Source organism: Osmerus mordax, chromosome 16 (genome assembly GCF_038355195.1).
Source record: "Osmerus mordax isolate fOsmMor3 chromosome 16, fOsmMor3.pri, whole genome shotgun sequence".
Lineage (NCBI taxonomy): Eukaryota > Metazoa > Chordata > Actinopteri > Osmeriformes > Osmeridae > Osmerus > Osmerus mordax.
In genome coordinates, this window is record NC_090065.1 from 8,746,888 (window position 1) to 8,762,285 (window position 15,398).

At 40.7% G+C, this 15,398-nt stretch overlaps 1 protein-coding gene across 1 annotated transcript; it reads right to left on the reverse strand.

Annotated features, from left to right (window-relative positions):
* Positions 1 to 1,009: 1,009 nt before the first annotated feature.
* Positions 1,010 to 14,878, reverse strand: LOC136959151 (myosin heavy chain, fast skeletal muscle-like). The gene is made up of 39 exons (XM_067253404.1): positions 14,660 to 14,878; positions 14,275 to 14,418; positions 14,001 to 14,157; positions 13,763 to 13,790; positions 12,953 to 13,067; positions 12,458 to 12,550; positions 12,238 to 12,301; positions 11,891 to 11,989; positions 11,653 to 11,756; positions 11,438 to 11,576; positions 11,190 to 11,308; positions 10,908 to 11,057; positions 10,564 to 10,734; positions 10,048 to 10,351; positions 9,869 to 9,933; positions 9,692 to 9,779; positions 9,497 to 9,614; positions 9,265 to 9,388; positions 8,965 to 9,101; positions 8,449 to 8,704; positions 8,077 to 8,319; positions 7,804 to 7,980; positions 7,103 to 7,248; positions 6,774 to 6,864; positions 6,237 to 6,626; positions 5,745 to 5,871; positions 5,437 to 5,555; positions 5,023 to 5,219; positions 4,706 to 4,889; positions 4,399 to 4,564; positions 4,179 to 4,303; positions 3,771 to 4,079; positions 3,014 to 3,217; positions 2,795 to 2,920; positions 2,270 to 2,440; positions 1,988 to 2,092; positions 1,797 to 1,892; positions 1,526 to 1,657; positions 1,010 to 1,131 (listed from the first exon to the last, which is right to left on the reverse strand). The coding sequence occupies exons 1-39, from the start codon at positions 14,864 to 14,866 to the stop codon at positions 1,114 to 1,116; spliced, it is 5,808 nt and encodes a 1,935-aa protein (XP_067109505.1). The 5' UTR covers positions 14,867 to 14,878; the 3' UTR covers positions 1,010 to 1,113.
* Positions 14,879 to 15,398: the final 520 nt, after the last annotated feature.

Genomic DNA, 15,398 nt, shown 5'->3' on the forward strand with positions numbered 1-15,398 from the left:
AATGTTAAACTTCTTATTAAATGTAGGTGAAGAGTTCAGTACTTTGTTGAGATTAGACATTAAGGATACTTGTTTGATGTTGCACTGTGACAGACATTCTAAAGATGTTGATGTTTTATGATAAAAATAAATAAAAAATACTCCAATACTGGACAACATGCTATTGAGGGATGTGTGGCTAATGATGAAGAAAGTGTTTTGTCTGTCTCTTCATAAACGGAGTGACTAAGTTCAGTTAAGTTCTGGATTTTAATACGTATTTATCAATCTGCAGATTGGGAGAGAAAACCAGTCTTCTGACCATAAATGACAACACAACACCAAGCTTAGGTCTCAACCAGGTCTCTCCCCGCTCCGAAAGCCGGAGGACCATCATTTATAGGGCACAAGAATGTAAACATAGATTGTGACAGTCAGGCAGGAATGACGTTACAACAGTCTCAGAGAAAAAGATTCACTGCTCCCAACACATGACAACTCTCACACTAGAGAGTTCATAGTTGGAGCTCTCCTTGTAGTCATGACAAGGACCGTTTAGCCAGTACTTTCTCCTGACCCCGAACATCTATTAACCTGACACATAGACACAATATACTGTTATTAATAGCAAGCTTACATGATAAACGTACTAACTAGTATCCAATGACTAGTCCTATTGATTAGTGATTAATGTAAGCACACAGGAAATCCCAATTTCTTCCACACTAATTTTAGGTGGACCCTCTGAGTTATGAATGTGTCTTATGAATGAAATAATTGTATTAGAAATGGTAAATATTAAGTGCAATTCCACAATATAATTGAGTGTGTGGAAGTATGTATATATTTAATCATCATTCCATTTGCAGTGACAGTAAACATCACAACGCACTAATAAGAGATGTTTTAAAAAGTAATTTGGATACAGCTCATTTGCTAGAAGCTGAAGTTGAATTGGAGGTACTAATTGTAACACTTGTCTGTGTGCATAATACTTCGAATTTGCTCAAAAATCCACAAAGTCATGAAATAGCGTAGGCCTACGTACTTTATTTCAAACCATGTTCAAAATATCACCATTCAATTCATATTTTATGAAACATAGCAATGTTTTGGTGCAGGTTCTTGTCACTTCTATTCAGCTTCCTTTGCCTGATAGAAGGGAAGAGAGAATGAAGGATCATTACTAATCCCATTTATTTTACACAAAATGTGGACATTCTAAATACATCAACCTTTTTAAGTAATACTTCACCAAATGTCCAACCTATAAATTAATTGGAGAGTTAGGGGTACCTTCAATTTACTTACTATTAGTAAAACCTGGTATTGGAAAATATATACAGTACCAGTCAAAAGTTTGGACACATTTTCCATGTGTCCAAACTTTTGACTGGTACTGTATTTAAAAAAAGTATTAGAAAAATCTATATAATGTGGCAATTGGACGTCATGGAATAATAGAGCTTAGAGCTGACAAATCACACCTGAAGGATAAATGGTGTTAATAAGGTTCCAGTAGTATAAGTCAGCAGCATCTCTTTACCTTTCCGGCCTCACGGCTCTTGGCTCTGAGCTTGTTGACCTGAGACTCAGCGATGTCAGCACGCTCCTCAGCCTCCTCCAGCTCATGCTGAACCTTCCTGAACTTGGACATGTGGGAGTTGGACTGCTCCTCCTGGGTGACATTGAGGGCAGGTTTAAAGATTAGCAGAATGGCCATCACTTTTTAAAAGGCTGATTAGGTTCATTAATATTTTACGTTGTAAAGTATAATTCTGTAATATTACATTTATATTAATTAATGTATGACTCACCGCCTCCTCAGCCTGTCTCTTGTAAGCCTTCACTTTAAGCTGCAGCTTATCCACCAGGTCCTGAAGTCTGGTTACATTCTTCTTATCCTCCTCAGTCTGAAGCAGATGATGAGGTAAACACAAATTATTTGTATCAACATGTAAGCCTACTGTTTTATCAAAATATGCAGATTTTTACTGTGTGTTGTTACCTGGTATGTCAGCTCCTTGACTCTGCGCTCATACTTGCGGACTCCCTTGACTGCATCTGCTCCTCTCCTCTGTTCAGCATCAACTTCAGTCTCCAGCTCACGCACCTGCATTGAGAACATGATGTCATGAGTGAACCTGTGGAATCTACCACTCATGAAGTCATAGACAAAAGGGTTTTATTAGGGTTTACAGTGAATACACACAAAATACTCAAATAAATTACATTGCATACAAAATACTGTATAAAAGCATTTGAGGTCATCCAGAGACTATCAACTCACCCTGGACTCCAGTTTCTGGAGCTGCTTCTTGCCACCCTTCATGGCTAGGTTCTCTGCCTCATCCAGACGGTGCTGCAGGTCCTTGACTGTCACTTCAAGATTCTTCTTCATCCTCTCAAGGTGAGAGCTGGTGTCCTGCTCCTTCTTCAGCTCTTCTGCCATCATGGCCGCCTGCAACAGTAAAATAATACACCACAGAATAGATCAGACATGAGGAGATGAAGTAAAGCTAGGTGAGCTTCATTTAGTTGCTATGATGGCTGTTCATTGACATTTTGTGAGGGCAAAAGGTAATACCATATCTATATAACTAGTATACAAATAGGGGTGGAAGGTAGTTCCTGTTTAACATACATGTTAGTTACAGTATGTTATTGTACACAGATTCTAACTACTGTATGCTGGCATTACTTTTAAATTGTTTTAGTAGAACAATACATTTTAGAACAGTGGGGAAGTGGCAGTGGTAGTAGAACAGTGGTAAGAGTGGGAGCACACAGATGGATTCAAGTTATCCACACTCACATCAGTGATGGCCTTCTTGGCCTTCTCCTCAGCGTTCCTGGCCTCCTGGACAATGTCTTCCACCTCTCCCTGCACCTGAACCAGGTCAGTCTCAAGCTTCTTCTTGGTGTTCAACAGGCTTGTGTTCTGGAGGAAAAGTAGGAGACATTAACAGTGAGTTTTTCTTAGCTGTGTATATATGTGTGTTGGTGTGTGTGTGTTTGTGAATGTGGTCCACACCTGGGAATGCAGCAGTCCCACTCTCTCGCTGGCGTCCACCAGCTCCTGCTCGGCCACTTTGCGGCCTCTCTCTGACTGCTCCAGAGCAACTCTCAGCTCCTCAATCTCAGCCATCATCAGACCATTTCTACGTTCCACCATGGCAGCCTGTTCCTTCATGTCCTCTGCGGCACGAACAGCATCATCCAGGTGCAACTGGGCATCCTGTGGCAAGACCATGTACAGAGTGTATTTTCTATACCAGTGTATAATAGCAAATGTTTACTGTGGGTGAAAAAATAACATTTTGAAAAACTTTTTTTTTATTACTGTTAAATTAGAATGTGTTGGATTTTCTGTTCTGTTAAATTAATGTTTAATGTCACACTGAAGGGTTGGTTGCAAAGATTGAGAGATCATTGGGGGTTTCCTGTTGGTCACTAGCTGTCTGAGTGAGCAATAATTGCCTTTAACCAGATGCCTCCAGGGCACTCCTTTAAAGTTTAATAGTTTGTTAATTAATGAAGGCGTATTTGAACGACATTTAACTGTTTGTACACAATTCGATTCTCTGATTTACGCGGCTGTAGCTTTGGTGGGTTTGGTGGGTATTTCCATAAAAAATCCTGTAGCCTGTTGTTTTGGAATGAAACATTCAATAAACTCATAGGTGTGATGTTCAGGTGTCCATATACTTTTGTCCATATAGAGTATTTTGTATTAATAACATATAAATATAGTTTATGTACTGTAAGACTATTGCCAACATTCACAGTACCTTGAGCTGCGACTGAACATTCCTCAGCTGCTTCTGGGACTCAGCAGCCTGGCGGTTAGCATGGCTCAGCTGGATCTCCATCTCATTCAGGTCTCCCTCCATCTTCTTCTTTATTCTCAGAGCATCATTCCTGCTGCGGATCTCAGAGTCCAGGGTGCTCTGCATGGAGTCCAGCATTCTCTGGCTGTTCCTCTTGATCTGCTCCATCTCTTCATCCTTCTCTGCCAGCTTTCTGTCCACCTCACCCTTGATCTGGTTCAGCTCCAGCTGCACACGCAGAATCTTGGACTCCTCATGCTCCAGGGTTCCCTGAATAAAGAAACAATTTGCAATGTCATTCTTAGTTAAGTTTATCCTAAAAGTGTTTATTTTTTCCACTTCATTCTGGAAATTGTAGAGAGTTTGTACCTCAGCCTCCTCCAGAGCCGTCTGGATCTCAGACTTCTCTGTCTCCACTGTCTTCTTGGCCTTCTCCAGCTCATGGATGCTCTTGCCAGTCTCTCCGATCTGCTCGGTCAGGTCAGAGATCTCCTCTGATTAGAAAAAAAACTTTTGGAATCACCATTACATGTGATTGCACACTACTTAAGTATACTGTATAAAGCACCACATACAACATTTATCTCACGTTGCAAGTTTTTGTTCTCTCTCTTCAGAGTCTCCAGATGGTCAAGAGCCTCCTCATAAGAGTTCTTCATCTTGAAGAGCTCTGTGCTGAGAGAACGAGTCTCCTTCTGAGCTCCCTCCAGCTCAGCCTGGCCCTCCTCAAACTTCTGCTTCCACTCTGCAAGAACCTACCAAAGTACCACAGCAGCAATTCATACAACAAACAACTGAAAGTCTATCTTGTACACCATTCAACTGCACGTTTCAAACAGTGACCTCAAAACTTAAATTTATACTTAAATTTGTAGGTGTAGTACAATATTTTTCACCTTGTCAAAGTTCCTCTGCTTCTTATCCAGGTTGGCAGCCAGGGCATTGGCTCTCTCAACATCAATCATGAGGTCCTCCACCTCTCCCTGCAGCCTCTGCTTGGTCTTCTCCAGAGAGGCACATTTGGAGTTGGTGGCCTCGATGGTCTCCTCAGCATCCTGGAGACGCTGAGCCAGCTTCTTTCTGTTAGGTACAAGAGCAGTATTGTAAAGATGTCTTGTCCTGATGGCAGGCTTGCAGTATTTGACAATACTGTCAAATAATGTTGTGGCTCATTTGTGTATCGCTGCCTGAGGGCAGACTTCCACGGACTTACTTGGCCTCCTCCAGCTCCTCTGTCCTCTGGATGGCATCAGTTTCATACTTGGTTCTCCACTGAGCCACTTCAGAGTTAGCCTTGGACATGCCGCGCTGCAGCTCTGCCTTGGCCTCCTGCTCCTCCTCAAACTGCTCCCTCAGCAGGTCACAGTCATGGCGGGCAGACTGGACACCATGGGCCAGGGCGTTCTTAGCCTTAAAGGGAAATAAAAAGGGGCAGCTGTGTTGACTTGATCAATGAGAACTACAGGGTGATGCGTTTAGATTTTATTCCTTACTGATAAGATATCGAGAGACAGATATGGACTGGTAAAATATCCAAACAGGCACTGCCTTACAGGGACTGTTCAGCTCAGTGGGCCTGTGGATCAATGGTAAACGTTTTGTATTTTTCTTCAGGTTTGAGAATTACCTTGACCTCCTCCTCAACACGCCTCTTGAGCTCCTCAATCTGCTGGGTGTAGGCCTGCTTGCCTCTGGTCAACTGGGACACCAGGGCTTCCTTCTCCTCCAGCTGGCGACCAAACTCACCTGTGGGGAGTTGATCAAATCTGAGTTTTCTTTCTTTAAGATTATCCCATCAACTTAGTTCGATTTTGTGGAGCATTAGATAATAGTTCATCAAAGTCAAATCTTAAACTGGTACTGTATTTTATAACTTTAATCAGTACACAGTAATTGGAAGTACTTCAATGTTGCTTTATTCTTGACTGATTTTACCGTTCTCAGTGAGGAGTCTAGCTCTCTGTCCACCAATGTCGTTGATCTGGCGCACATTCTCATCGTTCTTTGTCTTGATCTCACTGAGCTGGTCCTCAAGGGTACGACACATCTTCTCCAGATTGCCCTGCGGAACAAACATCATGTTTTACAGACACTGTTTCCTGATTCATAACCAGCTAAATGCAGACAGTGTATGGATTGGGTTATTTTTCTTCACTTTCCCAAACCATAATTTAAGAAATGCATAAGCTTTGTAACACATACTGTACTGTATGGAATTGGATACATGTAGCATCTCCCATGTATGCATGACAACGACTTAATGCTCACATGGATAGGAGTCAATATAATGTTATCAATAGTAACATAAAACTTTGGAGATTTAACAAGAGGTCAGATTTCAGATCCTGATCCTGAGACTACCTAAACCCTAATCTTGCCATCCCACCATTTGGTCTGATTATGTGATTGTTATTTGTTATCACTGACCTTAGACTTTGCAACCGCCTCCATGTTGGAGGACAGGTCGTCAATCTCCATCTTGAATTCACTCTTCTCTTTCTCCAGCTTCTGTTTGACGCGCTGCAAGTTGTCGATCTGCTCTCCCAGCTCTGCCACACTGTCAGCCTGCTTCTTCCTCAGGGCTGAGGCTGTGGACTCATGCTGCAGGGTGGACTCCTCCAGGTCACGTCTCAGCTTCTGGAACTCAGCCTCTCGCTTCTTGTTCATATCAATCTGAGCAGATGTGGCGCCTCCAGCCTCCTCCAGCCTCTCACTGATCTCCTCAAGTTCCCTGGACAGATCAGCCCTCTGCTTTTCCACCTTGGCCCTGGCAGCACGCTCAGCCTCAATCTCCTCCTCCAGCTCTTCAATACGAGCCTACAGTAGATGTCAATAGCTGCTAATTAAACAATTTATCAAGGAATTTCCTCACCTCAGGAAGTCATGAACTCTGGCATACAGCTATTGTCAAATGTAGTATTTCCAGTGAAATCCCTATACTTGGGCATAGTAACTACAATGCACCTGGAGCTCCTTGATCTTCTTCTGCAGCTGGGCACCCAGAGACTGCTCATCCTCAATCTTGCTCAGGAGCTGGCTGGTCTCAAAGTCTTTTCTATTATGCACAAGAGAATCCATGTCAGAGGTTTAGTTACTGTGTTATGAGGGGAAAGTCAAATAACAAACTATCAAATCCATAAGGGGACATTCTGTAGAGTTTGTAAGTATCAACTAAAATTCGTATTCTTGTAATAATTTTTGAAAACAATTTAAAAAGTCAGACAAGAATATCTCAAATAATGTCAAATTACATATGTTTATATCTATACTGTATAGTGTATCAGAACACTTACTTCTTGATCTTCTCATCAGATTGCTGCTTGTCATTTTCCAGGTCCATTAAGGACTCCTGAGCCAGTTTCAGGTCTCCCTCCAGCTTTCTCTTGCCTCTCTCAAGGTCCATACGGAGCTTCTTCTCTTGCTCCAGAGAACCTTCAAGCTGGAGGACAAAAAAACAGTTGGGTAACATTTGACATTGAGGTTACATTAACTACCATGTAACTACATAGCAATGCTTATTGTAAAAGTTATGTAGGTTAATAGGAATTGATATGTCCTTAAATGGTATTAAGTATTAGTGGTATATTGTATGTTTAAAATAACGTGTAAGGCAAAGTATGGGGGAGGGTTGTAAAGGTTACAACAAATACAAAGTTTCCATTGTGTAATAACTTGAAAACTAAACTACAGCTGCAAATGTTACGACAGTTTCTATGTAACTACAATGTTGTTACTAATTGTATGGTAGTTAAAGTAACCTCAATGTAAAGGGTTGATAGTTATCACTATTACTTAACCATATGACAATGAATACAATTATTATTATTATTAATAATATTATTATTAAAACAATAATTGTTGGCTGTCAATCTGAATCCCTGATATCAAAAAGGGAATGTTCAAGAGCTGTTAAAATCTAGGCTAGCACATGGAGAGTTTAAATACATTTTCTAAATGTAAAATGTGCAAGAACAGTTCTTCTAACTCAACTCACATCATCAACTTGTTGTTCCAGCTTGGTCTTGGCCTTGGTCAGAGTGTTGACTTTGTCCTCCTCTGCCTGCAGGTCATCCAGTGTCTGCTGGTGGGCCTCTTGCAGAGCTTTCTTCTCCTTGGTCAGCTTGGCAACACTCTCATCTTGAGATGACATCTCCTCAGTCAGGTTTTTAACCTGTATGAGACATCCAAGTTGGTTTCATAAATCAGAGTTGGTTCAAGGGAGTTTTTTTAACAAGGTACTGCTTTGCTCTTGGTGAGATGTTGATACCTTGTTCTCTGTGGCATGTTTCTCCTTCTCCACTTTGGCCAGGGTAAGCTCCAGATCATCAATGTCCTTCTTCAGTTCAGAGCACTCATCCTCCAGCTTCCTCTTCTTGGCTGTCAGCTCAGCATTCATTTCCTCTTCATCCTCCAGTCTTTCTGCTGTCTCTTTGAGTTTGGCCTCCAGCTGGATCTTGCTCTTGATCAGACCCTCACATCTCTCCTCAGCGTCATTCAGATTCTCTGATTCCTGAAAAAAGAAAAGGAAAAGAAAAGTAAAAATATTGATTAGTATTGACTATCTTTTATTTTATATGTTTAGTCATTGTTTTAGGCACTGTACAGAATGCTTTCACACATGAATATGTATTTCACTTACAGAAGCAACTTGGAGAGACAGATCATTCCTCTCCTGCAGTATGGACACCATTTTCTCCTCCAGCTCCTTCTTGCGAGCCTCAGCCTTGGTAAGAGCAACTTTGCATTTCTCATAGTCCTCTTTCATGTTGGCCAGCTCCTTCTCTGTCTCTGCGCTTTGCAGGAGAGGCTTGATCTTGTAGTAGACCTTCATCCATGGCCAGTGTTTCACATTCATGAATGAGCGGACATTGTACTGGATGGTGTAGACAGCCTCTCTGATAAAGAGAGATAAAGACAGTAATTGGTTAGCTCGATACAAAATGATGTAATTAAATCATTACACTAACCCATTCCTACATGTAAAATCTATCATCATTCCATAAAGTTCAATATATCCATCAATCCAAAATTACAAGTTCCCATCATTATTCTAAAAAAAGCTTCATACTTAAACAGAATTGAATCACTCCCTAAAAACATGGTTTGAATGCAAAAACCTGAATCCGTATTTTTCCTTGTATCTTCTCCATCTCACCTCCTCTCCATCATCTTGGCAAACTCCTTCCTCATCACGTATCCACGGGCAAGAGCCTGCGTCATGGTTACCAGATTAGCAAGCTTCTCATCTCTCATCTCCTCAAGGACACCAAGCAGACCAGCTTTGAAGAACACCTGAGGCATAGGGAGAATACAAAAATGAATATAAAAAGAGGACTAAAACAGATTCACATAAGAGACTGTTCGTCTAATCAAATATAGGCCAATGCACTGTTTGCAGAGTATTTACCATAAAGTTGCTTGTATCGCATCATCAAGAGTGTATCTGGTTTGTTACCTTGGTGTGTCCAAACTTGTACTCCTCATGATCTATATCAATTGACCCAAGCAGCTTCTCAGAAGCCTTCTTGTTGTCAATGAACTGGCCTTCGGGGATTACAGCAGCATTCAATACTTTGTATCTGTATTGAGAAACATTTAGATTATTACTGTACATTTTTCTGTCTACCTGTATTACTGTACCTGTATTATATATATATTTTTTTAATATTATGCATGTGTGTCAGTACCTCTGCTTGAAGTCAGCATAGAGGATTCTGCTGGGGAAGCCCTTTCTGCAGATCCTAATACCCTCCAGCACACCATTACACCTCAGCTGGTGGATAACCAGGAAGTTCTCCATCAAACCTGGTTTCAAAAGTTAGAGTTACAATTGGCAAATGTATTATATTCACTTAAGAGTAAAATGATGTGTTCTGTTATACCTGGAGTCTTTGACTCATTGGGGATCAGACAGCGCACAAAATGAGGGTGGGTGCTCCTCAAGTTGGTCATCAGCTTTCCCAAATTCTCCTGTAAGGTTTTTGCAAATTATATCTTCAAAACAATAATGTCATTAAGTTGTTTAGTTGTTTTAAAACATTATAAAAAAGTGTACTCACTCTGAACTGAGAAGACACAGTCTGCATGGAACCTCCCTTCTTCTTGCCTCCTTTCTTTGTTGTATCTGTTGAACAGATACGACAGATTGGAGATCATTAACAGAAATAGTTTAACTTTTTATTATGAATGAATTTTTTGGTGTGTGTCATGCCTGAACTGTTAATATAACAGTACTAACCCTCAGGTGGGGGAGCAACATAAATGGTGGCCAGCAGTTTGACAGATGACTTTCCATACAGCTGAATCACAGAGTCGTTCAGGGGATCCTTGTTCTTTTCCAGCCAGCCAGTGATATTGTAGTCCACTATACCAGCATAGTGGGCCAGAGAGAAGTGGGCTTCTGCTTTGCCCTTTACTGGTTTAGGCTTCTCAAATGCTTTAGTCTTTCCAAGATGTTGGTCATACAGCTTGTTCTTGAAGGAAGTGTCTGAAGCCTTGGGGAACATGCACTCCTCTTCAAGGATGGAGAAAATGCCCATTGGCTGGGGAGAAAAATATTTGTATGCTAAATGTATTTTGCAGAAGTAAGCATACATTATTAAACTATAATTATTAACTCTGTTATAATTACAATGAAATATGTCAACTTATTAAAGCACCTCATACAACCGAATTATATCCTTGCTGTATCCTTGGCATTGTGTAAAATCAATGATGATATACTGTACATCAATAGTTTTTCCAGAAAGCTCACCTTCTCAATAAGCTCAATGCAGGCAGCCAAGTCCATGCCAAAGTCAATGAAAGCCCAGACAATGCCCTCCTTCTTGTACTCCTCTTGCTCCAGGACGAACATGGTGTGGTTGAAGAACTGTTGCAGTTTCTCATTGGTGAAGTTGATGCACAGCTGCTCCATGCTGTTGTACTGTGGATTTTCAGTTTGGGAGAACTTTATTGAGCTATCCACCCATACTGTATTATATTTTTACTTCACCTGCACTTAATTTAGAGTAGATCATCTCTGTATAGTTTCCTGATATGCAAAATCAACCACTTGCTAATTTATTTCAAATAATCTTTGACCAATCTCAAACTCACATCAAAGATCTCAAATCCAGCAATGTCAAGCACACCAATGTAGTAGTTCCTTTGCTGCTTGGTGTCCAACATCTGGTTGATGCGGACGACCATCCACAAGAACATCCTCTCATAGATGGACTTGGCCAAAGCGCTCACTGAATTGTTCACCTGTGTCACATTACGTAATTCCATGATTTCATAGATATAGATATACCATCCCACTGCACTTGTAAAAGCATATCAAGTATTTTAAAAAAAAATTATTGTAGGAAAAAGATCGGAGGCTTTTCCAAGCCTTACCTGAGGCACTGTCTGACCCTTGGTCACATACTCATTGCCGACCTTCACTCTGGGGTAGCACAGGGCTTTCAGCATGTCAGCTGAGTTCAGACCCAGAAGGTAACCGATTTTATCAGCCACTGGGGGGAGAAAAGAGCAATGAGCATCGGAATGCAGGTTTATCACAAATATGTTCAATAGTACAATAGTCACATAGTAAAATGGTTAAGGATTACAGTAAGAACTTTTGGATTAAATGTCAGACTTACCATCTGTGCCATCTGGCTCAGCCTGCTCCTCACGCTGCTTCTGCTTGAATTTCATGTTGCCGTGGTGCATGACAGCACCAGTCAGCTTGTAGATGCTCATCTTCTCTTCATTGGTGAAGCCCAAGATGTCAATAGCATCCTGGATGGGGAAAGAAAGTTTACATTACACCACCAATACATTATGATTTTCAAGTTGAATCCTTTTAGTGACTTACATCTGTGGCATCAAGCTCAACCTTGTCATCGATACTGGCCACAGTGATCTGACCCTGGCTGATCATGGGATAGTCATAGGGGTTGGTGGTGATAAGACACATTTCTGTGGAGACACAAAACAAAAATGATTATCACCTGAAGCTAGTTAAAGGTAAAAAGGCACCCTCACTGAGAGGACAAAGGAGCAAATGCTGAACAGTAAATCATATTATTCCTTTAAGCTCTGTAGTGCCTCACCAACAAGCTCAGGCTTGTGGTTGGTCATCATCTGGTAGAAGATGTGGTAGCCTCTCTCATCAGGCAGCTGGAAACTCACTCTGGACTTTTCCAGCAGGTCTGACAGGGTTAGATAAAATAGAGAGAGAGAGAGAGAGAGAGATAGAGAGAGAGAGAGAGAGAGAGAGAGAGAGAGAGAGAGAGAGAGAGAGAGAGAGAGAGAGAGAGAGAGAGAGAGAGAGAGAGAGAGAGAGAGAGAGAGAGAGAGAGAAAGAAAGAAAGAAAGAAAGAAAGAGAAAACATTTAGAATCTATTGTATATTGACACCAACAGCTGATCAATACAGCAATTAATCCAAGTCAACTTACAAGTCTCAATATCAGCACTAGCCAGTTTGCCGGTAGTGTGGAAGTGAATCCTGATGAATTTACCCTAAAAAGGTGTGATTATGAGGTAAGCATTAATCTCTCAACATGTATTATTATGCTTTTTTGATTCATAATCCAAATGCATAATTATATGCAGTATAGGAATATAATCATAATAGTAAGTATGAAGATGTACAGTAAATATGCCTGTCAGACTTACAAAGCGAGACGAGTTGTCGTTCCTCACTGTCTTGGCGTTACCGTAGGCCTCCAGTAGAGGGTTAGCTGCAATGATCTGATCCTCAAGAGAACCCTGAAGGGAGACAAACCCGTTGGTTCGTTTAGTCAGATAACATTCGTCTTTTGAACATTTATTACTTTTCTCTAGTCCTGGAAAGTTTAACTTCATAATAGCTTTAAACATTTATATTCAACATTTATACATTTAAACTGTTATATTGGGCAGAAATAAGAATTTGTAATTGAATTTTTAGAGGCAAAATCTCCATTCACTAAAACAATCATCAACCACACAATTTAAGACAAGGACAAAAATAACTGGAAACATAGCTGCAAGCAGCAATGAGGGGGCCTGTTCTGAAAATCATCTGTGGCAAATTTGGTGAACATTGGACAAAATCTGGGGCCTGTTTGAATAGAGGTGTAAAAATATCATATAGAATATTATAATTTTCTACTGCATGATAGAACTTGCCTGCATTTTGCCAGGTGTTAGATCTTTCTTCTTTTCACCTCCAGAAACAGCAATTGTGGCGAAGTACTGGATAACACGTTTGGTGTTGACAGTCTTTCCAGCACCGGATTCTCCACTGGTTGATGAAAATGTTTTTTAGTCAAATCTAAAGTATTGGTGAATGTCTTACTCATGATACATATTAGGACATATTAGGTAAATGAAATGAATAGGTCCCTGCACTAGGTAACATTTAAGATAAGAGACACAGCGCCCCCTATATTTGTCTGAACTCCTATGCTTTTCTCCAGCTTGAGTATGACTGACACAAAATAAGCCAAATGCGATAAAATTGAACAGGATTGCTGGAACAGAATTGGTTGGAAAGTAGTGGCCAGCTCCAAAAAGTATTAATAGACATTCCACTAGCACTGAGTCTGTGTTGCTAAACTATCAGATGGACTCATTTACTTACACAACATGTTTATAGAAGACAAAACTTTATTTTGCTGAAAAAAATCATGCCTCATGTTCCTTCATGTACTGAAACAAAAACATCCTGCTTCATTATTGCTTCAAACCTTGAATATAGTCTTATAGATATACATTTACATTTAGTCATTTAGCAGACGCTCTTATCCAGAGCGACTTACAGTAAGTACAGGGACATTCCCCCGAGGGAAGTAGGGTGAAGTGCCTTGCCCAAGGACACAACGTCATTTGGCACGGCTGGGAATCGAACCAGCGACCTTATGATTACTAGCCCGATTCTCTAACCGCTCAGCCACTTGACTACATTTTTAACTTGTTAATCTTAAATTTTAAACTTACGTGATCAGGACGGACTGGTTCTCCCTATCTGGAAGAGGAGAGCATGAATTATGTAAAGAAAAATGCATACCCCTCCCCATTTATCCATGTAACTATACATCAATTATTCCATCACCTTATCCATCTATCTGTTTATCCATCCATCTATTTATTCTATCTATCCAACTATTGGCCAACTTTACTTCACCAGACAAGTCAGTCAGTCCATAAATCAGTTTGCTCATCCATCTATCCATACCTGTCAACATGAACTGATAGGCGTTGTCAGAGACGGAGAAGATGTGGGGTGGAGCCTCCATACGCTTCTTCCCTCTGTAGGCGTTGACCACTTCCATGTCATACACAGGGAGCATCTTGTAGGGGTTCACCGTGGCACAGAAGAGCCCAGAGTAGGTCTGTGTGTGATGAGAGGGTAAAGGAAAATGCAGCTGTTAAAGTGAAGTATTTTCTATTATGGTACTTGTTCAGGTCTGGTTGGCCTACTTAAGATGGCTCATGTGTCATTTTCTTACATAGATCATCCATGCGGCATAACGCTCTTTGAGGTTATACAGGACAGAAGCTTCATTGAGGTAGGTCATCATGGCCATGTCCTCAATCTTGTCATACTTAGGAGGGTTCATCTGATCTATTTGCTCTTCTTTGAAGCTTTTAACCTGACAAATGTCAAAAACATGTACAAATGTTAATTATCTGAAAAATGAGGAAACATGAGTAAAGACTGAATTCATTTTAATAGGACTTGACTACATGCCATAAGGAGTGAGTATTAAAGCTAACTGAAATTCAGCAGTTGACAGGCCGACAGGCTTTTGCACAGTCAAATGTGTTGCTACTGTACATTAGTTTTGCTATACATACTCACTTGGTTATGACCACAAACATTTATCCTCTTACCTCCTCAGTGACAAGGATTTTCACGTCACACTTCCCGCCATCTCTCTTAATAACCAGTCCTTTGAGGTACAACTCCTTGACATCAGGCACATAGCAGGCATTCTTAGCATCAAAGGGTGCAGCCTGGGCCTCAATCCTCTCTCTCTCAGGCTTGCGAAGGTAAATCGCAGCCTTTCCATATTGGGCCATCTCTGCATCCGTACTCATGGTGACGGCTCACTGGAAGACAAAGATGACAGACATAAGTAAGCTAATTAAATTGAAAGATCCAGTTGGTATTATATGCTAATACTAAAATAAGGCTAAACAATACTAACAATATTTCCCCACTCAGTCTGTACAAGTATGTTCGTAATATCAAACCATGTCTCACCTGGTTTTCCCCTCCCAGATGAATTAGACTCTGATGATGCTGTCAAATATTTGAATGTTACAATTTTAGTATGAATATGGATAGTACACCCATGCCAGCCACTCAGCTCAGAAATGATCAAATTGAATAGCATTTATAGTTCAACTTCACAATGTGATACATTTCAATAATAATACAAATAATAATGTCATGTATCAATGGAAAGGCCATGTGAATAAAGGATGCAAAGAAGAGTATCTTACCACAGAAGTTGAAGTTACTGTATCTGTCCACGGATGCTGATTTCTGGGACTCCTTATATCTGTTGCAAAGTGCCTAGCAAGCAGAAGCTAATTGTGGATCCCTTTTCTTTATGGAAGTGGATTA